This window comes from Vanessa cardui, chromosome 16 (genome assembly GCF_905220365.1).
Source record: "Vanessa cardui chromosome 16, ilVanCard2.1, whole genome shotgun sequence".
Classification (NCBI taxonomy): domain Eukaryota; kingdom Metazoa; phylum Arthropoda; class Insecta; order Lepidoptera; family Nymphalidae; genus Vanessa; species Vanessa cardui.
The window spans coordinates 8,673,436-8,699,932 of NC_061138.1; the positions used below are offsets into that span (position 1 = coordinate 8,673,436).

At 33.2% G+C, this 26,497-nt stretch overlaps 1 protein-coding gene across 1 annotated transcript; it reads left to right on the forward strand.

Moving 5' to 3' along the window:
* Positions 1-741: 741 nt before the first annotated feature.
* Positions 742-26,414, forward strand: LOC124536415 (arp2/3 complex-activating protein rickA-like). Its single transcript, XM_047112955.1, has 4 exons — positions 742-1,109; positions 22,666-23,060; positions 23,200-23,433; positions 23,734-26,414. The coding sequence occupies exons 2-4, from the start codon at positions 22,674-22,676 to the stop codon at positions 24,034-24,036; spliced, it is 924 nt and encodes a 307-aa protein (XP_046968911.1). The 5' UTR covers positions 742-1,109; positions 22,666-22,673; the 3' UTR covers positions 24,037-26,414.
* The last annotated feature ends 83 nt before the right edge of the window (positions 26,415-26,497 follow it).

Sequence of the window (26,497 nt, forward strand, 5' to 3'; positions counted from 1 at the left end):
TTTTCCAATAGCTTTCGAAAGTCATAAACATTGGTTTTCAAGTGGTTTTTACCGCTACACCTAATTAACAATCAATGTCTTGTAATGGGAATGTGTGCTTGTGAATTTGTAATATTGTACCTTGGCACTTTATGACGGCAGAAAACCAGTCTAGGGTTTGTGCAATACTAATTCAGCTGCATTGGACAATTCTTCGCTGTTCACGGCGCAATTAAAATTCAATTGAAAAGATAAAGATAAAATAAGTGAATGATAAAATATTACGGTGAATGGACGTAAATTGTATATCATGAAAGTGCTTTTATCTAAATGAGCCAACAAATAATGGCAGTAAAACTCGTATGTCATTGAATTATGTTGAGTCGATTGATAACTTTCTTAAAACGATTACAGAATTGCATCACAAGTTGATGTTGCGAGCGAAGGTGCGGCGCCTCGCGACCGGCGACGGCACTCGGAGCCAAGATTCGGTGGCAACGCTCACCCAGGAATTCATTTAGCTCCGATAAATGTCCGGTTTCAGTCTGGCACGAAGAGCGTTCGTTGCATTTAGTATTTATTCATGTATCGGCCGCGCGCAGGTTCTATGCGCGGGGTGAGCGCGGGCGGTGCGGCCCCGGGGGGTATACTTACTACGTGATTAATCCGCGCCCCCCGTCCCGCGCGTGAGTCGCTCCCCCGGGCCCCCCTCGCGTGGGTCGGGCCGGGCGCGCCGTACTCGCACCGGGTTTCCTCGTCCCCGCGCCTCACGGCCACTCACTACGCACGGGGCTCCGCGTAGTGCCGCCGCCAGTCGCGCTGCGACCCGCACCGACGTTGCACCTTTTTCGTGTTTTGCTCGTGACGACGATCTTATGATATCATTCATGCTAATCTCCGCCCGTTGATTTTCCTGCCGAGTGACCGCAGTGAGACAGTCGCGATATCGCGAGTGCTGAATGTTAGTGGACGTCTCGACCGTGTATTTTTCCATCGGAATACGAGCGTACTTACAAAACCAGTTCAGAGAGGAGGACGGCGCCTTCGGATGAGATCTCCGACCGAGAATCGTCGTGACTCGCGGCCTGAGATGCTGCGCCCGTGACCGTCTTGCGACAGTGCCACGAAACGTAAGGATCTACTCGTTCAGTCGGTCGGTTCACGCTATTATGTCCCGTCGCCTTCCTATTTGCATGGCGCATAACGAGTGGATTTTATTTTCGTCTAGCGAGCGATGTGTGTGTGAGGCGAGATTGTGTGAGCCGGTAAGCATCGAGTGTGTGTGGCGGGCCACGGGCCGCGTGTGTGCGCCGCGTTCCGCGTCCAGCGAGACGGCTGGCGGCGATGTTGGCTACTCCCTGCTGGCCTGCTTTATTTAGGTTGTTTCTGAGCGTGTCGACAACACTCCTCCTTACCCGCCCGCCGTCGCTCTATATTTCGCGTCTGCTACCTGCCTGCCGAGACAGGCCGTATTAATAAGTATCTAACTATTGAAAAGTATTCTTAATTGCATTTGTTGTCGTTTCGTTTTTGTGGCTCATTATTGTCAGATAATTTCATTTAGTTGGCATATATTTTTTTGAATCGTAAATACAAAAGTTGTAGTATTTATTTTCATTTGAGTCGTCCTTGCGTGATGGTCGATGACTTTACCTTAACCTGATAGTTAGCGACATACGTGCTATTAACAAACCTGTTTAAATGATTGTAACCTTCAGAAAGACTTCAAAGAGTTATCTGCTTAAGAAACATTAAGCGCTTTTCTGACCTTCTATTAACGAAAACAATTGAATAAAAAGTATTTACCTCGCTTACAACAAAACTATTTGAAACACGTGTATTGTCTGTCATATTAAGAGACTCTACTAGACGGATACAAGTAACTTTTGCAATTGAATTGATAAAGTACGAACAAACACAATATTGATATACAAATACATGCCACAGCAACTAATTTCATTAGAGTGACATCCCTTAAATCTGTCAATTACAGCGAAGCCTGGACTAATTAATTAAGACATCACTCACGCTTATCGCTTACTACAAACAGTGTTTCCAATAGTAATTAATGGGTTAAAATTAGAACAAGGAGGAAAAGTACGCGGTCATAGTCGGTGGTAGCCGGCGCCGATAAACTTTGACCCAACTTACACAAGAAAGGGTTAATACGACATCTGTACCGGTAATACAAACGGAATACATTATCATAAATATTATATACATTAAATTTTTATATAATCAATTATGTACGTACTTCGTTACATTACCAAAATTATAAAATTATTAGTTACATATAAATAGGACCATAAATGTGCATACAAATAGTACAATTTATAAGATATCAGTAAATCATTATCATTTATAAAAGATATGCAGCTTTATAAGGTAGAGTTCTTAGAACAAGGCGTTTCATATTATTTATATCTTTAGAAACGGAACTAATTGTAAATCAATACAATATTTATAACATTTATATTGCTCAATTACTTGTATACACATACACAACATAGTAAATGAAATACAATAATTGCACTCATAGCAATGTGGACGTAAATTCACAATCCATGCCAAAAGTTTGTAATAAAGAAAGTGTTATTATACTACTCGCCAAATACAAGAAAACGTGCGTCCTGCGTTACGTAACGACCTATTAATAATGTGACCTTCGATAAAGGAAATCACTTGTACAAGAATTGTTTGCACATAATATTATACTTATGAATGATATGTCATTTATCTATATCTTCTCGTATGCGTTGTACGCTTAGCGACTTACCTTTATGCGATTATATTTAACTCTGTCTTATAAAATATTTTTTTAAAAATTCCGTCTAAATTCAACATAGGGAAATGGACTCATGACATAAAGTTTTCTTTCAACTATATATTTAGTTTATTGGTGATTTATTATAATTTGTACTGTTATGTGCATAGCCACCTTCACTCTGCTTTTAATGTCCCATAAGTATTACATATACATATGTATATTGAATTAATTGAATTCTTTCGAAATACGAAATTTGTTTATATAGTATTACATAAAATTCAATCTTTTAGGTTCGATTTTATTTTTATACAGTATATTATTTAACATATATCAATAAACACATTACGTCTACGCTTCCACCGTTAACAATTATACATAAAATTTTCGATGACAAACATATCAACCATTGACGTAGACAAAGCTTAAAATACAAGACTTTTATTTGACTTAAAACGTATATAAACAAACCCAGCGCTTTCAAGCAATCGAGGCTGTTTACAGTAATAAAACAATGGTTGAGAATTATGCTAACTTGTTTCTTCACGGAGAGCAACAAAAAGCACTTACATTAAGTTTAAAAACATTTTTAAACGCTTTAAACGAATCTAAACATCAAAGTAATGTTATACTTTAGAGAACAGAAAAGTAGCTCTATTTTTAAGAATTGGGTACAGAGTTTTTGGGGACCTCTTGCAATGCAGTAAGCATTTGAAGCTGGTTTTGTTTCCGTGCCTTATTAAATCTTTCATTAACTATTCTAATTATTTGAAGAGTCGTGTTAAACGTTCTCTTCGGCAAGTAACGTTAAGCGACTACTAAATTGTCATTATATTACAATTAAATTGAAATAGGTAAATTAAATCTAAATATAATGCTCTGTTTTATATGTCTGACTTTATATGTATTCTGTGTGGCTATTGCGATAACTCTTTGTTTAAAGAGTTCTTGGTCATCAATAATTGTATTAATAAAGAAACCGTCTCGATCTTCGATCTGGAAGCACCAAATTAAAAAAAACGATAATAAAATAACGTAAATCGAATTTATAAATAGAATACAATGTAAATTCATTGTGCGTTAGTCAAATACACGGGTTAGTAATTAATTTACAACATGTTACTTGTTCATAATAACAAACAATTATATGGACTCGTATCAGAACTAATTACTAGTAATATTATGTTAACCAATCAAATGCTACGCATTCGTTGAACCATTAGCCTCGTAAAGATATCCGAAGAATAAACAGTTTGTACAAAAGAAAAATATACATGACACTGTGCATTACATCTAGGTTCAAACAAGCTGTAAAATGTTACATATATTTCTTAAGTGTGTATATATATATAGGTACTTCGTTAAAGTAAAAATATTATTCAAATAATAATTGATTATAAGTTTTGTAGTATTGTTTTATGCGAATTCAATTAATTAAGAGTTTAAATTTGGTGTAGGGTTGAAATATATCTGGATATTTCATGAATATTTTGTAACTTTATAGGTTATAACGATTCATTATAAGTAATTATACAATATATATTAATTATTTCGTAATATTTTAATGTTTTTCCTTAGTGTAAATATCTCATCGTAACAACTCCCTACTGTCAATGTTATTCTTAGATTCGTATATTAATTTAACTGTAATATGATATTCATAATATCTATGTTATAATTCACATTGCTAGTATCAAAGGTTCTTATAATCCAAAGCACATGATACCTTATAAAATAAACGACCAACTGTCAGATAACATGCGGCGGTTGCAAAGAAAACAAAGAGCTATCATCGTCTGTGTCGCCGATAGCACACATGTGCACTTACAGCAGTAACACACACATACATATGCACAGGCGTGTGTCGACTATTATCAAGGAGCGAGCTACCGCCTACGTAGCGATATCTTCGCTATCAACCGTATTAACCTCGATAACTCGCATACCTGCACTTTTAAACGCGTGTATATTTAAACGCACATGAATGAATGATACTTGTCAATCGCTAGAGTTCGTCAACCATTAGAAAATGTCAGGGGAGTCATTAACTTTTACAAATTGACTATTGTTTTAATGTTTTCTTATTTATTATATTTATATATGCACAATATATTCCACATTGATTGATATGTGTATGAAAAATTATGCACAACAAATACAAGTTATATTTTAGTTGTGACTTCTAAGTCCATTTTACTAATAGCTTCTAAAGGATTTCGTAAGAGACATAAAATAAAATCATAATAATAACATTAAAATCTCTTACGATCTTAAATTAATTAAAATTAAAAGATCTGTGAACTGTGAGACAAAAGGAATGAAAGATGATCGCGCGGTCGTGCAGGTTCATATTGAAAAGAATAATATTCACACGACCGAAAGAACGGTATCTTATTTCAATGTGTCAACATTGAAAGTAGCGACGGTGCCACTGTTTCGTATTACAGTATATTTTGCACGTTGTTATCGTTTTCACCACATTTCAATACCTAACGTAGATGTAAGAACAAATGAACATACGTGTTAAATAAATATTCGACTCAGATGTATCTAACTATGTTTTATGAATCATTGCGAATCACATTTTTTTCATGTAGATATCATGTAAAATTATAATTTTGTTTTTTGAAAAAAAGCGTTCTAAATTTAATATGCAGGTTAACCTGTTTTCCGTGGAACCTATAAACTAAAAATATATAGGGATTCATTGATCAATAAAGGATACAAAAATGATTTTTAACCGACTTCAAAAAAAGGAGGAGGTTCTCAATTCGTCGGGGCCTTTTTTTTTTTTTTTTTTTTTTATTTTTTATGTATGTTACCGAATTACTCGAAGATGGCTGGGCCGATTTTGACAATTCTTTTTTTGTTTGAAAGGGCATGTTTTACAGGTGGTCCCATTGTCAGGAGATCAGGATCTGATGATGGGATCCTGGAGAAATCGAGGGAACTCCTCAAAATTTATAGGCACACCTATAGTGATTTTGGTTTTTTTCAAAGTGCCTTGGTCATATGCTCATGAAAAGTGACATTTGATGAAGTGGAACTGATGATGAAGACCACAACTGGTAATTAGAACCTATTAGTACCTAAGTAACTACATATTTTACGGGTTTAGTTCTATTTCTTTAAGATAGTCGCCAAGCAATTGATTGTAACGATTAAAAAATCGTTAATTGGATATGGATGTAACTGATTATTTTTTTCTTTTTAGTTCATTTTTGAAGGCGGTTTTTTTTTATTTATAAAAATTTTATTTATTATAAGTGCATTTACTCAACTATAAAACTGTATTCAAATCAAATATTAGGTCGCTTTTTTGTCAACTACTTCTAAAAGAGATGAAATTACTCCTTTGTTTCCATGAAGTACTTATATTAACAGGATTAAGTATTTTTACATTTAGGTAGTTCATATTAAGGATACGTTTGAAATAACCTTAGTCGAGACTCGCACTCAACTATTGTATTTTAGAAAATGTTTCCGATTTTAATCCTCATATCATTTCTGCGAAACAAACAATAGTTACAACGCAAGGCAATTTGCATTTAAATATATTCAACACAACACATTGTTGTATTGGACACAATAAAATTAGTGGCGCGATGTTTATCAACTCGGCCCTTAGGCAGATTTTGTTTGTGTGCCTTTACCTCTTGTATACGTTGTAGATAAACAAACATGCAACCTCAGTATCTTCTTAGCGACAAAATGTAGAGCAATGATCACAGAGTTCAATAAGCCTTGTTATAATTATTGGGATAAATCTATACACCCGATATTACGAATATTGATTTTGAGACTTTTGCGTATGTCTTTAATATAGTATGAAGTGTGAGCTTTACGGTCGATAACAAAATATTTTTTTACTTATTTTACTCACAGGTATGTAATATGTATGAGTCAAAGCTTGCATCTGAATTTGAAACCAGTTCCACACTACCGATTAAACCGAAATTTTACACATATAGGCTCTCTAATATATGCATTTTTAATATTATACCTACATATTACAATATTGTTATGTTTGTTTATTTTACTATATCATTTATTGTAAGCATATTTCATTCATTCATATATTATAAATTCTTAGGAAATCGAAAAATCGTTATCATTAAATTCACAAATAATCAAGGCCAGATATATGCAAATATTCGAAAAAAAACTATGTACATCTGGTATTATCTTGTTCTTTATTTAAAATATATATGTATATTGCATCATCTCTGTGAATATTTATCTATGTTGTTAAGTTATTTCGCATATCTAACAATTTAAGCAATCTATTATAACTGGCGGTATGTATATCTTATGCTTCAGGCTTGGTAGAGCATGCCAGCATGTCATGTCCCATGTCCTGTGATGAGTGTTCCGTCTGCTTCTTACTCACAAACACATAAATACATTCAAAACACTTAATATAACCCTGATACTGTTTTATCGATACTATAAAATATCGAAATTTATAAAGGCTATTTGTATACCTTCACTATTATTATAAAAAAAAATACATAAAAAATCATCGATCATTAAAATGCATTGATAGCGGTCGAGGAGGAATTACTTAGATTAGGTAACCAGTTACATTCACGAGTCTAATCAATGGGCTGTTGGTTGCGTCACCACTTTCGCGGTTCGTAGTAGTTTGCGAAATACACGACTTATGCAAGAACACGATACGTAAATTCATTGGTCAACTTATAGATAAAATTAGCATCTATGTTGTTAGGCTGTGCAACTTTTACCATCGCCTCATTTAAGTAACATTTATATTTTTTATTCACTATTAAAACAATTTTTAAATCGATAAAATGGTCAATCTATAAAATATTGTAGATATTTACTAGCGGCAACTTATTATAAAAATGTATGATTGTAAAAATAAAACATTTAATTTTACTTGACCTTCCGAATGTAGTTAATTTTTTGGCCTTAAATTTCTACTAAATTAAATGTAATAAGTGCTTAAACTGGTTGTACTATAATATATAGTTGTAATATAAATAGCGTGTTTGATATTAAGCTATCTTAAAATCAAACACAGTTTGTTACTTCCAAATATTTCGTCGGTCTTATAATAAACTTTTAAATTTTTGATCGTGACCTTTCAAGTTGATTTTTGTTTTTACTGACTTCCTAATCCCATTTGTAATTATAATATGAGATTTGATAGACGTGTGAGTGACATATAGCTTCGCGAGTTATCTCCACAGAGAAAAATATAAATGTAATTCCACCGCTCCGAAATCGTTGCGCATAAATATTTAACGTATATTTAGATCATATTCGTTCTTCACGCTGAATGATTCGAATTCAGTTATCTTTTTTTTATAAACAGAAAAATACCTTAAACATGGTAAACCATTTAAAATCCGAATCAATGTTAAAAAAAAAGCCTGACATGATCTACATTTACGAATATATACATACATATGTATTACAAAACTTTCCATCACATGTTTGTCTAAGTTCGCTTTGAATGAATAGGCGTCTGTCTATAAATTTTAAATCAACATAACTATGATATTACAATAAAACCTCTTTAAAATTATAAATTTCACATTTACTTCTAATAAAGTATCAAAATCAGCCAACTAGAAGCAAGTAACTTTAATATTTTGGTGACCGCATTATCAGCTTAGATATAATTATGAAAAACTTTTAATAGACCGGTCTATGTATTTTTTTCATAATAATAAATATGTTGGTTTGCATTTAATAATATAATAAGGAGAGCAAAAATTTGAACAAGTTTAAAAATTAAAAACTCTTTTTTATTGCATTTTATGTTAATATCTTGATGTTATTTTAAAATTGATTGGTTTATAATGTATAACGACTAGGTGGCTCAATGATTTAGTAACAAAATCCTAATTTATTAGCAAAGGTCGGTCAAATGAAGTCAAAAATTTGGCTATGTAGGTATACCACTCTACGGCATATGCATTGCTTTCAAACCTTTCGGACAGGCGTTTCATCGAATTATGAGAGTGACGGATTAGAAAGTGCATCTGTGTTTATGCTCACATTTGAGCTCTATCAAATCTTCTACGGAGTTGCCTATCCCCCATTGAAAATAGACTACCTGGTTGAAAATTGTCATGAGAACATCGTCATAATTTTGGGCCCATTTGAGTGAGGATGTTATATTTCATTTCAGAGTTTAAAACAACAAATGAATACCTAAATAAGTTACTTACGTGATCCGTGACTTTATTTTAATGATGAGGCTTTATTGCCTTATTAAATGTTAATAATAACTACAACGAAGTTATTAATATTACTTTTTGTAGTATGCTATCATTACTCGAATAAAAACATAGATATCATTTCACACCTACATAGTTAATATATTATTTATTAAAGTGTTACGATAGTCTTAGATAAGATTTTAAGGTAATTTTCTGAATTTAAACGCTCGATGAATTTGCCAAGTAGCTGACGTGAGCCTTTGTAATAATATCATTCATTTAGCTGTAAAAATCGATACATTCGCCAATGATTGGCATGGTTGTTCATCGTTCACGGTTAGTTAGCGCGATGTGGCGATAGGCGCGGCCTTGCGGGGTGCACGTGTAGCTGACGTCACGCACGCACCGCGTTCAAGTTCAATGTTGACTATTAATTCCATCATGGCTTTCAAACTATGATAAATTTCAGTCATTTGGTGTCCTTGCGTTGCTACTTCTACTGTGATAATTGATTTGGCGTCCCGACGGATCACGACGTGTTTATATCGCGCTTAGATAATTTAAAATGTTATCGACAAGGCTTGAATATGTATTTTATTTAAAACCAGATCCTTATAAACTTAACATCGGATAGCATTTTTTTTGGATCATCGAAGTAGTATATATTTTTACAAGCTTTTTTTACTGTTATTCTTGTGATTTCGTTTATGTATACTTTTTTTAATGTTAGTAGATTCAATTCAATATATTTTGCAATCTAGCTTTATTGTAAATGGTATATTAATCTCCTCTCGATACGTTTTGACTTTATTAAATTACATATATAAATATTTCATGAAAATACCATTCCGCTATACAATAATTAGCATAATATAATATATTATCTTATATTGTGTACGTTATACATTATAACGAACATCAATATCCTATGGATTTAATATTAGCTAAACGCAAAATAAAAAATAGATTTAAAAGCGCATAAATTGTACTATATTTTTGGATAAAAAAGAAAACAAAATCTACTAACTCACTTGATGAATAGGATATCAAAGCACGGTTTGTAATGTAACATCATCTTTCGTTGAATTTTCATAAATAGTTTGACATTATGTAGACAATCATAAATTATTATGACCTTGTTAGTAAATATTAATATTTTGTATCATAATAATTAATAACACATTATAGAAAATAAAAAACCTAGTCTTATAGGCTTTTAAAATGAGTTATTTTTATTAATTGAATATAACCTTTTTTTCATTTGAAATACATAGTGATGTTTATTTAAAATGTGGATGTTGTTTTATAACATTTTCCGCGCAATTTCTTTGAAAAATACGTTTGAAAATATGATCTCTTTCGCTTTCGTCTTTCCCGCCCATTGACGAATGCTTCCTTGAAACGCGCGTGCGCAATTGTCAACACGCGTAATGTAAACTTACATTGTCTATTTTGAGATATAATAACATGCTAACCTTGAATACACAAAATATTTATACTTTGTGATTGTTTATTAAAACTTACCGATAACTTATTATAATCGGTTATGGCTTATTAATGTGCATTTAAAAATAACAAGCTTCACTACATAGTTTAAAACTAACTCTCTACCCGCTGTCTGTTCGTGTCTATGTTTGCTTAGATCTTTAAAAATACGCAACATAATTTTTTAATAGATTGAGGTATTCAAGGCGAAGGCTTATATGTATTATATTTAAACATGCATAATATGGTAGAGATAATAATAATTTTAGAGGTTACTATTGTTTTTAACAAACACATTATTTCGCTTACATTGCAATTGGCTAAACCCTATGAGATAGATCAAAATAATGTACTACAGTATTGTTCACCTTAAAAAGGTCTACAAAAGAGCGATGGTATCGCTTATCTGGTCTATCTCTTAGATCCCACAATAACCATTTTTTATATTTGCTTTATACGAGGAATAATGGCTTATTTACGAAACGATTTTAAGCAACATAGCATTAATTCTTATTCAATTAAGTATGTAACTTCAATAAATTTAATATTTAACACGGATGTATATAAGGCTTTATATTTTGTCATTTAAATGACTATTTACAATATTTAAGATATTATCGATTTAAAATGCAGGGACATAGAGATTTGTATTGTGCAATAAAAAACCTGTAAACTTTGTATATATGTAGATATTATTTTGTATATTAAGTATCAGCATTGCACCCGAGCAAATCCGGTTCGGTTTGCTAGTTCAAAATAAAGTACATATTATTGTTTCGAAATAGAAATTATTTACAAATTCTAAATTTATCGTATGTTTTGTCTACGACAATGAAATTATGGAATATGATTTGATAAAAAAAACAATGATACAAAATAAATAATTTTAAACTGTAGTTTTATTTCTAATATCTAACTTATATGGAATATAAAGACTTTTGATAGAAATATAATTGGTACTTAGAATGTCATTAATCAAAGTAAGAACGACGAGCACATTTAAAAAGCAAATATACCTCATAATTTCATATTGGTGGATATGCATATAAGATTCAGATTATAATGCGACAAAGGTTAAGTCGCGATATTTTCTTTTGTAAAATAGTGAAATTCCACGTATTATGTGTCTCTTTATTAAGTTCATATTTATCACTTTACCGTGAGATTAGTATATTTTAAGAAAATTATTCGCTAAACCTGTATTGTGTTCGTGTAAAGCTTGACTATATCGGTAGTATATAATTAATTACACATAAATATAATCTGTATTTTCCAAGTCGCTACAAGGTCGTGTTACGTGCCTTCTAATGTAATGAAGGCAATTGAAACAGTTTAAGCTTAAAAAAACTTTTTGGCTACTGAATAGAAATGTTTTTAGCAATTTTATTGTTTTGAAGTATATATATTTAGGTCGGACGAATGTCTGTGTACGTGCCGATAAGAGACGACCGAAGTTTATCTGTTTCATTATGTTATTACAATATCTCGTTTTATCGAAGAAAATTAAATTCTACATTGTAAGAATATTAAAAAAATATGAGCTAGATACTTGCAAAATTATACGTGATTATTTCGAAAAAAGATACATCATTATATGCGAAGAAACTTGTGATAAATGTTATGATTCTGTGATTACTCACTGATAATAATAATTTAATTAGAGATAAGTACCTACTTCTAATATTAATACTGGAATTAGGTACTTATCTAATTTAAATCATAATCTTATATTTTGCCAGTTTATGCCACGATTAACAGGAAATATCATATTTAATTATTCAGTAACAATATTAATTTGATGGTAAAACTGGTTACGAATTTTACAATTGATATTCTTGAATCTGAAAATGTCTGCTTTAAATTTCACAAACTAAATCAGCTAATATTTTAAAACGAATTGACAAGAAACAACTTATGTTTTATGTGGTAGTTCGTACAAAAATATTTTTGTTTTACACTTTATTAGAATACTAAAAATACTTATTTTCAAACTAGGTATTAGGTACGTTTTTTTCCTGTGTGATTAAGTTTTAGGGGTTATGTTGGTAACATCCACATCCATGGGTTCAAACTGGATGCTCCGAAGCTCTTGCTGCATGCAATACATATTATGTTTGTGTATTAATACAATATCTTATCATTCCAGTTACTATAGATTAAAAATGAATTATCTAATTTTAAATAAAACCTATCTAATCCTCTTAGTGCAGATATAGTAATTCGATAAAGCAGTTATGAAGCTATGATACGGTTGTGCGTAATTTTATTTTATCTTTCGAATGAAGATAGATGGTTGATTTTGTTATTTTTTCCCGTTCGATATCATTTACATGAAGTCTGATACGGGCAAAATATGACAGCAATGTATATACTCGTATATGTCGATGTAGCATCGTCGAACGCACATACACGCGTCAATCCAATTTTCGAGAACACATTCGTCGTTGAACAGTAGCGACAATAAAAACAAACACTTGTGGATCGGGCGTCGAATTGCGTACGTGTAATTGATATTATTAATGTAATTGGTCTTAAAGCGAAGTTGATTATTTTTCAATTATTACATAACAGGCATTGCAATAATACTATTATGCAAAATGTTCACTACAAATTGATAATACTTGTGACGTCATTTATTTCTATATTTCCTCAAATGGCAATAATGTCTTATCTGTTTTTATCTTGATTTCTTTAAGTAAAGCGAAATGTTAGCACTTAAATCGATTGACGTCATTCGATTTGTGATAGAAAATTGTTAATTGGCAGATTTAGATAACATTTAGATAACAACGCCGTTTATTTTTACATAATATAGGAAAAATAATAGCAATTACTTAAAAAAAACCCGTAATTCATATTCATAAATGATTTGACGCACGTTGACTAGGCGATATATTTAAAGATAATTTTTTTGTAATACAGATAAACATTTAATACACTATCGCAAAAGTGTTCTATCCGCCTTAAACTTATATATAGACAATACAGTTACTTCACGGCCTTTCTTTTAGTTGTTACAAAGATATCTGTAGAAGGAAAAAATACAAAGTAATTTTCTCTAATTGGTTAATCTATATATATACTTATTTATGTTTTCTTTGTGCGTCAATCACGTGAAAACTACTGAGGGTGTCGTATGAGACTTGCCAATCGACGCGGAATCGTCTAGATGGTTATAGGCTATATTTTTTCATTCTGTTAATACTTTTCCCCTGGTCATCGAAGCAAGCGGGTTACGTATTCTATTCATGGTGAATGCTGCCAAAAATGATCAATATAGTTTCTGACTACCTACACTCAAAGATCACATGAAAATGCAGTACTTGCTTAGTAAATATAACAAATTTTCTGGTCTTCAGTCGTGTTATGATCAGACCGATCGGTATTCGAGCTCATAATAATCAAATCATACCTCTGTAACCACCTATCTGTAATCTATTCCATGATTCTTATTTCCAATGTAAAAAAAAAAACATTTTCTTTTAAATAATATATAATATGTTAAACATAATTAGCGCAGATAATTAATACAATCTATAATTGTCTGCATTATAATATATAATTTAAATTTATTTTAATAAAACTTATCTGTTTGCTTCACGTGTCAATCGAAATAAACAATCTTCATTTATTTTGTTGCTGATAAAAATATTTATTTTCATGTGAACACAACTTGTTACTGATTTATTTCGAAAACAGCTGCGCTACGTGACACGTTACATCATTAGTACAATCTATGTTTTTATTTGGTATGTTTATGCTCCGGAGACATTGTGACCTTAAGATTATCGCTTTCTGCTAAAACACGGAATCACTTTGTTACTCTTGATGTTAAATGTATTTAAATACACTGTCGTTACCTCGTTCAACTTATGTTACTTTGTTCTTCGTTTTTAAGTAAAGTTATATAAGGAAATAAATACATAAATAAAAAGATTGTTAATATACTAGACTTAGATAAATATGTTCTCATATTAGAGCTAGTTCATTGTTAGTTTGATTTAAGTATTAGTTGAAAAGTTACGGTAGTTCTCAGTGCACGGAATGCCAATGATAGAAACTAGTATGGAGTCGGCACTTGAGCTCCTTAGCATACAATCGATGGTAAATCCTGCAGGTGGCTTAGTCACGCGGCCGCTCAGATCAACGCTTAGTATTCAACGGACGCGAGATTCGCCTACGCATGTTACCACCACGAAAGGAATCACAATAGTGAAACAATAACTGTTCACACGAGGTCAGCATCGTAGTGTTTGCAAATAATACAAAATAGGACATGAGAGTTGTTGCCTGTCTTATATAGATGGCTAATATTACGTGAGTCTTGCCAACGCATACCCGAGCCTTGTGAGAGCTGCCTTCGACATTCCGAGGACACTTTGATCGGGAAGAAATAAAAGTATAATAATGTTGCATCGTTGGCAAGCCACGGGAAAGCACTTGGCGTCGTCTCATGTCTATTGACGCGGACGATTGATCAATCTTACTATTTTTGTTTGGACAGCTCTTTAACTAGAAAGCTTGGCAAGACTCGGCTTCTTACGTTACGTTGCTATTGTAATTAGTGAAATACATTTGAATATTACAAAGATATTTCAATTTTACATCGGATCGTGTTGAAAAATGTTAAGTGATAATTTTATTTGGTACATAGACATTGTTTTCTAATTTCGTCATCATGAGTTCAATTTATTTTTGGCCCCATCCAATTTCACCTGGGGCACTAAATTGTGAACATGCGAGCCGTGTAACACTTTCATGGTTCGTCTGCTCAATTTTTACGGTTATGTTACGTATATGGGTCAATGAAAAATTAATTTTCGTCGAAGTACCCTAGAGCCCTAGAGGTCGAGTAAATATAGAACGAGCTACATATAAACATTATAGATAAAGCAAAATTCCGAACATATTTCTCTTTTAAGTAATTTCATATGGATATCCATATCTGCATTCCACAAATAGCTAGTGCATCAGCTTGCGACCCAATTGCTGAACCAAAATACATAACTCGCTTAATGGAAAAGGGGATATTAAAAAGCATCCGACCTGATTTCTGTGTGAAAGCATAGGCACTAGGCAGTCTATCCGTGTGCCTAATCTAGAAATGCTCGAAAATAGCGTGCTTTGAGCGGGGGCGAATGTAGGCGGACTCTGACAGCCGACTACCAGCCACATTTTACCCAAACAATTAGTTTTGTTTTAATTTTATTTCAAATATAATTTTTAAATTGTTTTTATAAATATATCAGAAGCTTTATTTAATTTGTTAGCTTATGCTAATACTATACTAATACCCGTTTCGAAATACAGCTTAATGTAAAGTTTATATGATTTATCTAGGCTATTAAGAGCGTAACACACATTAAGATGACACAATCATCGTTTCCCAATTAGGTATTGACATCGTTGATATGATACTAGTTAGCAATTATCTTATAATTGTTGTGTCATTACATTGTAATACAATAGAATCCTCTGGTCATTAGTATTAAACTCGACGCTACATCTGTTAATTAAACTTTGTCTTATCGAACGAAGCTGCGAAATGATTGAAATAAATATTACTTTACCTGCAATCAACTCCATTTCATTAAAATTAGCTAATAGCTCGTCAACGTTCATTGTACTCGTTAATTAATGTTAATACAGCAACGATTCGATTTAAATTTGTTGTTTCGAATTTCAAATCGTGCGTGAAATTTGCCAGAAACTACTTTCTTCCCGAGCAAACATAGTTTTTCGTGTTTATTACTCGTTAAATTGTCGACACTGTAAATTTTCGTATCTATTAGGCGAGTTAGATGGTATTTCTTAAACGATTTCTCGGCTCCGATGGCGCCTATTACCAATGATAGTTCACACGTTGTGTATCGTGCGATGCGCGTGGGCGCTCGGCCATCCGCAGCTCGGTGTAATGGTGGCCATGTAAATACACTTGTGTCGATGTCGGCGTGGCAGCGGGTGACGCGACGTGTGGTGCTCGTGTAGGCGGGGTTGTTTGCCTCGGCTCTCCTCTTGCGTGATCCACTCAATAATACTGTTGTTAGTATTCGAATAAACCGTTTGAGCACACGACTAACAGCTCAAGAAGTAAATATGATTGTCCAAATCGCTTCACCCAAATCTTTTATGTGAAAGCTCCGCAGCCTGTTATTTTTTGTCGTTGTGACAACGAGTTTATGACAACAAGTATAAAATTGTTATAAATAAATGTAAGTAATTGTAATTTACATTATTACAATACAATTAAGACGTCAATCGTGTTTTTACTGCAAACGAGTAGTCGGGCTACGTTGGCAACTGGAGTTTACGTAATTGGCGTCGCGTGACTTGAACGACGTTCATTCAGCCGCGCTGCCCAAGCTTAAACTCGCGACGTTGTATACAGAGTTACAGAAACATCTATACGATTTTTATACAGCTGACATTCGAAGCTTTCCTGGCTTGTTTTTAATATGGAACAACTGAGGTCATTATAATTTTATTATATTCTATTTTATCAAAAAGAAAGGCCTTGATTCGAAACATCTGTTTCATATTACTATAAGTTTTTCATATTTTTCTACTAATAATACTTAATAAAATAGAGTAAGATAATATATAGATAGAATTATATTGCAAATGTTATGACCCCGACACAATCAATGTTCTTAATATTTCATATGCAATATACACGTATATGTAGATATGTATGTATGTACCTATTAAACGCATACATATGAATGTATTCCAGTTCAATTAGCCGCGCTCCACGTCATAATAAAGCTATTATAACGTTCTAGGAAATTTTAGCCAGTGATAACTAGAAATAAAAATAGAATAAAGTAATAACAATTCTATATCTTGTAACTTCTTACACGAATACATTCAAAATATAATCATTGTTGATTATGTCATTAAAAATAAAGCAAAACTTATCTATTGTAGTCAATATTTAATAATGGCAACACCGTTGTAATTTCGTTCGCATTTTAAAAGATAAAAAATATAATATACCGCGAAACAAATTTTAGTGCGATGTTTAATAGATAATTAATATTATTAGTATATATAAACTGGAAAAAAATCTACAGATTTTTTTTTACACGGCTACTAAATGCACTTCTCATCGACAAAGAATATATGCTCTTTTAAAATAAATATCTTAAATATTGAATAAATTCATTAAGAAAACGGCTTTAACCATTTCAAAAGGATATTTGAATACTATAAAGCAAACGTAATTTTAACGTTCACGACAGCTGGACGTAACAGGTGCGAGCGACATGTAGTATTAAGCGTAACAACAATTTAATAAACAAACATACTAACATTTGCGCACATGCCTCTGTCTGCAGGCGATGCCAATATTCGTAAATAGCGTTTTACGTATGCCAAATTAGCTCAATACATCTTTCTATCCTTGTCATCCCACTTACATACTAGGAAGGCAGTGACGTACGTCGGTGTTGCTATGCGCAAGTGCAAACGATAGTAAATACTCTGTTGAGCGTACGTAGGTATAATGTTTTGTTCTTATATATTACAGACTTATAACTTTTTTAATATTTTAATGATAAACCTGGTAAACGTCTCGGCATCGACCAGGGTAATAAAAACGTACCGGGAAATGGGTCCTTAGACTAAAAATAAGGTGTTTTATTGATATTTATAGTAGTTTTTAAGACTTCGAGTTAATGGTTTGTTTACGGCGTTCTGACAAGATTACGACTTCTTCGAGCTCAGACATTTGAATATAGTTAAAATTAAAAAGTAGTTTCGACTCTAAAACTAGGACCATGACAGACAAGTAAGCAATGAACAATTGTTTTCGTCGAACTTATAAAAATATTTTAATTAAGTTTTACATTTTATTTTCGGCCGATTTTTTTAAAGATGTATTTTTTAAAGACAGCCATTTGGGCCACCTAATAGTATGTGGTCACCACCGCCGATAGATATTGACACTGTAAGAAATATTAGCTATTCATCGCACACATGACATCACCAACACGCCACCAACCTTGGGAAACGAGATGTTATGTCTCTTATGCCTGTTCTTCCCACTGGCTCAATCACCCTTTAAACCTGAACACAATAACACTAACTATAGACTGTTTGGCGATAGAATATTAGATCATTGGTTGTTACCTAACCTAACCATACGAGTTTGCACATGGCCCTTCCAGCAAGTAAAATATTTTTATTTTTTAATGCAGCAGTGTATATATAAATGATGACAAAACTCATTAATTATTATTTACCTTACATCATCACGAGGAAAATACATAACAGGAAGGTAATTAAAACTTTATATTTAGCCAATTTCTATAACGCATCATTCAATTTATAATAAATCGAATACAATATTTTTAGTTAATAGTATAATGCGTTAGGTTAATTATAATTCTGCTAAAATTACCACCCGATGTAACCACATTTACTCGTAAATTCCACAAACCCTCACCGGAAAGTGATTGAAAAAGTCTTCGTTCATAAGAGAGAAAACCTTCATCCTTAAGTGGGAAATTTACAAGAATTTACTTGCTATTTCAATTATAAAGTCAATAGTGAAATTATCATGCTTTGACAATAACACTGCAACATATACATAAATTATACTTAATTGATCAATTATCATATTTAAACAATAAGCTAAAATAATTAACTTTAACAATTTTATTTAAATGATTTTAATTAAGATTATTAAAATTAATTAGTAAATAAAGAAATAACTCTTTGAAATGCTGTCAAACATGTGACAAGGAGCAAATCGCAGTCTAGCTAAAGCCAAGGGGTGTGGGTTGGGAAAGGGTTGGGAGGCATCTCCCGGGGGTAAGACGTGAATGGAGGCCGCAAGGTCACGGACGACGGAAGTGGGTTACGGGCGGCGTGCGGCGCCCTATCGACCGCGCCTTTACATCCACACTGTTATTATTTACTCGTGAGACTCACCAACATTTAAGTACGGCTTACGTTCAGCACAAATCATATGTTTTTCATAAAAATATATTGTTTTTAAATAACAGTGAGTGTGTACATATTTACAGATAGAATAGTTAGAAAAAACTGTTATTGACGTTTTATGCCAAAGTGTGCAAAACATTAAAGACTCGTTGACAACAATGTTTTAAGCTAATTATGTAATTCTAAGTATATAGGTAATGTCCATTCGAATCGTCGCCATACGTCGTTTAATTGAAAAAAAATAATTAAAATATTACTAGCTCAAAGTGAAAAAATATGTATTCAACCTTAACCTACATTCAACATTTTCAGCAAAACAGCTTAATCGTTACGTCGAAGAATTTAATCTACATTTACAAGTAACGTTACGAATATTAAGAAGTGTTGCAACTCATATCGGATGTTATAATGCATAAATTAAGTTTTACACTTTGTACAATTTTCGTATCAATTAAAATAATAGTTCAATGACACATTCTTTGTACATTTAAAATATTATTTAATTTTCAGTAAGTACAATTAATTTTAATGCAAACATCGGTGGATTTTAAATAGCGACTTGTTCCTTCAAGCTCAACGTAAGCTTAATAATGTTTCGTCACTAGTCACTACGCAAAGAAGGATGTGCTAAATCATTAGTCGTGTTCTTCAAAACTAGTTATAGGTAATGCGCTAGTGGCGCCACGTGTAAGTGCTTCGACCAATAATATTATGTTACCATAAGCCATTCATAGCAAGTTTTTCCACGCGGGCGGCGAACTCACGGCCTTGCGCCTACGCCGAGCGATTACAAGCGAGACAGTGCGCCGGATGTGAGACTGACAAATTTAGATCGTTCCAAAATTAACCTTTACATAATATAATAAAACTGCTATTCGTTTGCATGCGATAAAAACTTTAAAATTATTTTCAAGCATACGAAAATACATCATCGTGTTTTATCTATTTCTTTTTTTTATATATCTGAGAGGTGCACTGTAAACTCGATCATGATAATGTATTGATATTATTTTTGCTATCGAATAATGTACCTACTATAATGTTATACTTTAAAGTTAAATGTCATGATTAACGGTTGGCAACTAAACAGGATTATGAATGTGAAATATATTAGTTATTAGGAAATTTATTGAGATATTTATTGAGGTGAGCGTTTTTGATTCAGCCCCGCGCTAAAAGGATAACAAAAATAGCCCGGGAGGCTATACGGTGAGGCGGAACGAATGTGTGGTTAAAACTAACTAATTGGCTTGAATTTTTAACGACTTAGTCACGACTAGCGTCTTTGTGACTCATTTTCTCGGGCGAAAGATCACGAGTTATTTCCTTGTTGTCTTAAAACTATACTATAATTTTATATAATATTGTGTTCATGCATTTCATATAACATTTGATTTATAATCGATTTTCTTAGGAATCAAAGCGTCAAATGAACAATAGTAAAACAAATCCGTGGACAGTAAATCAAGCAATCTTATCACCTTATAACGGTAATTGTTAGCCGTAACATTAAACATATTATATTACTTTAATTATAATATGCGATTAATTCATTTTGCATTAAATTACAGTAACAATGTCGGGTACATGTTTGGTTCGATAATTTTGTATGTAGCGCTCCTTATATTTTATTTTATTCAGAGAAAAAGTAATCGCAGAGTTATCTTATGCTGAAACATTCAAACCTACTTTAGTACAAAAATAAGCTTACTATTGAATACGATCGATGAAAATTTAAATTCCGGTAGATTTCAAAACCAATTATGTACCCAATAAATAAAAAGTCTAAACATTTCCTTTGAAATTAATATTAACGTATATATTACATTATACTTCAACTCTCGAAAGTAATAATGTCAGTCTGCTTTGTACTTCGCCATGAGTAAAGTACTAAACCTAATCGTAATTAATTTCAAATATATAGAGGTAGCTCTGGCAAAATGTTCTATGACATTTTTTTAAAAACTTTTATGCTGATATAAAAAACAAGTCTTATTTTTACCTAAACAAATATCGTTCCTCCGTGGCTTTGTACATTATGTAGTAAAAAACAATTATAAATAAAATGACTCATAACCTAAAAATTATAATGTTGAGTTATCGATATCGGCACTATGAACGAAAACATTGATTGATAAATATCCGACATGGTCCAATTCGAGATTATTGACAATTGTTATCATGAATTATTTTCTAAAATATCTGTCAGTGTAGTAATCATGAAATGAACAAAACAAGAGATATTTTTTTGCTAAGTACAAGGTCAGTGACGTTTGTCACCAGGCGAGTCTAAAAAGGTTTGCTTGAGTAACTCTCAGATATCATTTGCCTGAATTGATAACAAGGCATTTATCAAGCAGCAGTTTTTTGTCAATCGATTACTAAATATCGGTTACAATTAATAAATTCACAATTATCGTTATAAGTCCTTAAACTTAATAGAGTTGTTTAAACTCTTGTTAAAATAAAACTAAAAAAATATTTTTTTACAAGTACCAAAATTAAAAAAAAAACTAATTTTGGTCATTTTTTCAAACAACGGTTACACTTGCTTTACTTGTACTTATTGTGTACACTGTAATATAATCATGTGCTTCGCGTAAATATATACTATCCCTCCTTTACATATGAGACGACCGCTAACACAAGAACATTGTTTGCACAGGTGCAGAGAGTGTTCTTTGTTCTTCAAATTATCGCTTCAGACACAGACACGCACAGGAATGCTGACGATCACTCCTAACTACTTTTTATCCCCCTGTCTTTGTTGATACAACTGCTAGATGATGTGATCTAACTTCTTTACACCTCTGTTGACATGCGAAAGTTACTAATAAAACGAATTTACTAAACGCAACTTTCCATAAATCTTTTAACTAAACCTATAAATATCCAGTATCCTGTTAATTTGTAATTCAACAGTTATGCGAACGGAAAATTGGAGAATTACACAAAGACATACGTCATATAAAGAACAAAATCTGTTAAATAAATATGATGGCGTTTACAACAATAGGAAATTGGGATTCCTCGTCACGTAGCATTCGAACACTAAGTTACATTATGCACACGAATTAAATCTATTTATAATGTTGACGTCGAACGTTCCACATTCTTATCTCATCAACAAACGCGGCTCACACAAGGATCTACTTAGATGTTTAATTCTAATAAAAATTACAATATATTTATTCGATTTTTAACATCATAAAACAAATATTCATAAGTCTACAACATTGTTATCTGTGATATATAGTTTTTTTATCGATTAAGACTAACAGTTTTTTTTTTTAATTTCAGCTCGTCCAATGATCTCGGCGAGCCTCCCCGGCGAGGCGCTGGTCCAGCTGGGACAGCTGCAGCTGAGCCACCTTTATCCACCACAAACCATGACGCCGGAGTTCCTAGCACCACCGCCGCGCCCCTACCCCCGGTACGCGCCGCGGCGGCCGCGAGACCCTATGCCTGCGCCGCCGGCGCCTGCGCCTTTCGCACCCGTACCCAACGCATACGCGCCTTTCCTGCCGCACCCGGCCTCCTACGCCTCCTACCTGTATAGAGCGCGTGCGCCGCAACCCCCGGCGTATCCTCTGCGTCCGCGACCGACGTCCGGCTTCGTGCCTCCGTCACCAGCGCCTCACTCACCACATTCTCCACCAGTATCGATACCGGCGCCCCAACCTCCTCCAAGAGAGGTAATTTTTGGAGTTAATTGTTGTTCTCAAATATTCATAAAAATCTGAACTAACTTGAATTGAGTGGATGAACTTATACGATGAATATTCGAATTACCTTTGCTATTTTGAATAACGTGTAAATAACTATATTTTTCAGGAACCTCCCACATCTCCTGAGCGTGGCGCGCCTGCTCCGTATTTCTGTCGGGGAGCACTAATACGGCTTGAGGACGGTACGCTGCGGCGCGTTGAGGAAATGCGTACGGAGGACTTTGTGATGAGCGCTGAACGTACTGGTGACCTCGCACTCACGCAGTGCACGTTACTGCGACTGGATGAGCGCGGTGACCGCCTCGCGCTTACCCTTACATATGATAGGAATCGCTCACAGGTACGAATCTACATTTAATTATCTAAGATATTTTTGGAATACAAATAACATATCATGTAAAACAGAAATGTTAGCTTCTGAAATAAGTTAATAAAAAAATATCTCAAAAAGTAGTAGTAGTATCGTTTCTGTTAGCTTAAAATCTATAACTTTGAAAAAACAAAAAAAATGCACTACTTACTTTTCTACTGGACACAACTTATCAAAAATGGACCAAACTTAATTAAATTTTAATCAACAATTTAATCTTTCATGCAATGACGTTGATTTTAGTATAAAGTATTTTACAATTCGTTTCAGGTGGAGCTAGAATCGACTGTAGAACATCCATTCTTCGTTTACGGACGCGGGTGGGCCTCGTGTAAACCGGAGCGTACTCTGGCAAGATATGGACTGCGAGTACAGAGGTTACAAGTTGGTGATGTGTGTGTGTCCCTTGTCGCACGTAAGCACACAACACCTACAACAACAGTGGGAACGAGTCTCGCAACCGCACCACCACAAACGCATCCAGAAAACCTCAGTGTAAAAGAGGATGCCCGCAAACGGCGTTGGTCCGCCTCTGACGTCTTGGAAGACGGTCCGCCTTTAAAAAAACGTTGAACCATAACTATCGCCGTCGCTACGAAACAAATTGAATCTAATTCACTGTTCATTTAGATTTAAGGCCTCGCCTTGAAAATCTAAACTGTTTTATATTTAACACGAGGTTCGGGACTGATGCCGTAATAGTAAATAGTAGTCGCTTTTACCGTGCAAACTGACCTATATAGATAGATCGCCCCAGCGAGCTAAGTTACATTTGTACGAAAAGTTTTAAAGTTAGTGTGAAGTTTCTGCAGCGATCGGCAATCCACAATTGTACGCTTAATATTCTATTCGGAAACTAGGTGCTTTTTTCTGTCGGGTGCTTCTATACGCATTTGTGTACAATACTGTAAATATATAACATAGGTCAACATACACTATATAGCGTAATGTCTCAAAGTTATTGAAAACTACTCTAAATGTAACTAGTACCATCCTGTTATCGAAAAGAAATAACTCGTTAAATATCCTGATATATTATTATATTTTTGAATAAACCTTAAATAAGTATTCGAATGTAGATTATTAAAGAAAAAAAGTACTGCTAAATGTTTAGGATGTTGCCAGTTACAGCGTGTGTAGTGAAATCGTTAACGGTGTACGCTACACTTTTTAAAGCTCTCGATTATGCTCAATAGGTGCTAATAATTTTGCTACAAGATACCTACATATAATCGTAGTGGATATTTATCCATTTTAAATAACTCAAATATATGCAACCAAAGTTATAAAAAACTTGGATTGAACTCTAAAAACAGGACAGTTCTATGATGATCAATATACATTGATAATAATACACCTGAAATAGCAAATCAAACTAAATTACGGTTCTTCTGCGAGGCAACCAATTTACATGAGCACAAAAGAAAATAACTAACAGATCTTAATGTAGGTTAGATATTGTGATAACTTATGAGACTTAAAATCTACCGTTACAGCAGTGCATGTTTTAAACAAAAAAGGTACAATGAACGCTGGGTCGTTAATTATAGTCGTGATGTGCTTAAATCTTATTTGATTGTAGTTTCGCGGGTTTCCTGGATTTTGTTTCACGAGCAGTCATGTTGGTTTCGTTGTTTCCATGGTTGTGACTGCAGACATATCCGCACGCTGTGTCGTTACCTTTTAATTATCTCGCTCGATAGAGCGGGCATCCATTTAAACAAATATTAATTCGTTAATTTAGAATTTAGGTATTTCGACGACTGTAGGTTCTCTGCTGAACTAAATCTTCTGACAAATAATTTGATGTTTAATATGAATGTTGTTAATACCAATTATATATTGTATAAAGAAATATGTCTAATGGTAATGGTTTTTAGATGCCATCTCTATTGGTTTTTGACGTCCATGTGTGATACACACATAACTTTTCTATGAGAAGATGTATACATAATAAACACGCCGTCTGTGATATTTTGTAGTTATTGGTCAGAATAGGTATGAAGTATTGCTTGATTAAAAATATATGTATTTAGAATTATAAGTGCGTTATTGGTAAGAAAATGTATAGTTATTGTATACTCGAAAGTAATACGCAGATTAACTAAAAACTTATATAAAACAAGTAGAGTCTGTGATTAAATATACATATATCGTTATAAATTTAACGAAAAAAGTATGGCCATATCATTATCAAAATGATTTTATATATTAAGTAAACATGGTAAATTTTTAACAATAATTTCTGCAAATTATGTTTTATTTTGCATTAAATGAAAAATATTACAATTTTTACAAACCACATTAATGTTTAGTTGGGCATATTTAAGGGTTTTTTGTTAAATGCACTAGGAATTTTAAATTCCCTTGCAATTAGTTATACCCTTCGCCATTACAAATAAATAAGAAATATATGTATATAAAACACCGTAACTTGCAACGACTCACAAAACCTTCCGTAACTTTAAAAATCCAGCCAAAACAGCGTGGAAAGGGACGGTTAGATATTGAGAAAGTTTCATTGTACCATAAACTATGACGTGCTTGTTAATTGTATGTTGAAGTATATTAACCGACCGTGTTAGCGTGTAATGAGCAACGTCGGCGACGGACGGTGTTGTAAAAATTAAATTAATAATTTGTTGTATAATGTATGTAATTCTAGTTTTATCGTCTTATTATTATTATTTGTAATGTAATGAAAGATCTCATTTTATTAATCGGTATTTTCTAACAAGGCGCTTTCATTAGATCATGACTAAGCCTACCTCACAAACTTTAAGACTCGGTGAGCGCTGTGACGTCACGGGACGCTTGATCGACTCCCGCGCGAGTGACGTCACGCAAGCCAGTCGCTATCAAGTCTAAGCAAGATCTCAATTTGATGAAAATAAACTTTTAAAAAGACTGGGACGCTTTACTGAATGTTGTGGGATAGTAGTTTCTTCGAAGATAAGGTACTTGCGGGTAACAAGGGCCACCTTATTTAAAACCAAGATATTAAGAATAATAATGAATAGAAAATAAAACGCTA

What these genes read in the sequence shown, in the direction of transcription:
- LOC124536415 (XM_047112955.1), top strand. Translation starts at nt 22,674, where the DNA reads ATGATCTCGGCGAGCCTCCCCGGCGAGGCGCTGGTCCAGCTGGGACAG. An exon ending in CCCAACCTCCTCCAAGAGAG is followed by an intron (nt 23,061 to 23,199) that starts GTAATTTTTGGA and finishes TATATTTTTCAG; the next exon opens with GAACCTCCCACATCTCCTGA. An exon ending in ATGATAGGAATCGCTCACAG is followed by an intron (nt 23,434 to 23,733) that starts GTACGAATCTAC and finishes AATTCGTTTCAG; the next exon opens with GTGGAGCTAGAATCGACTGT.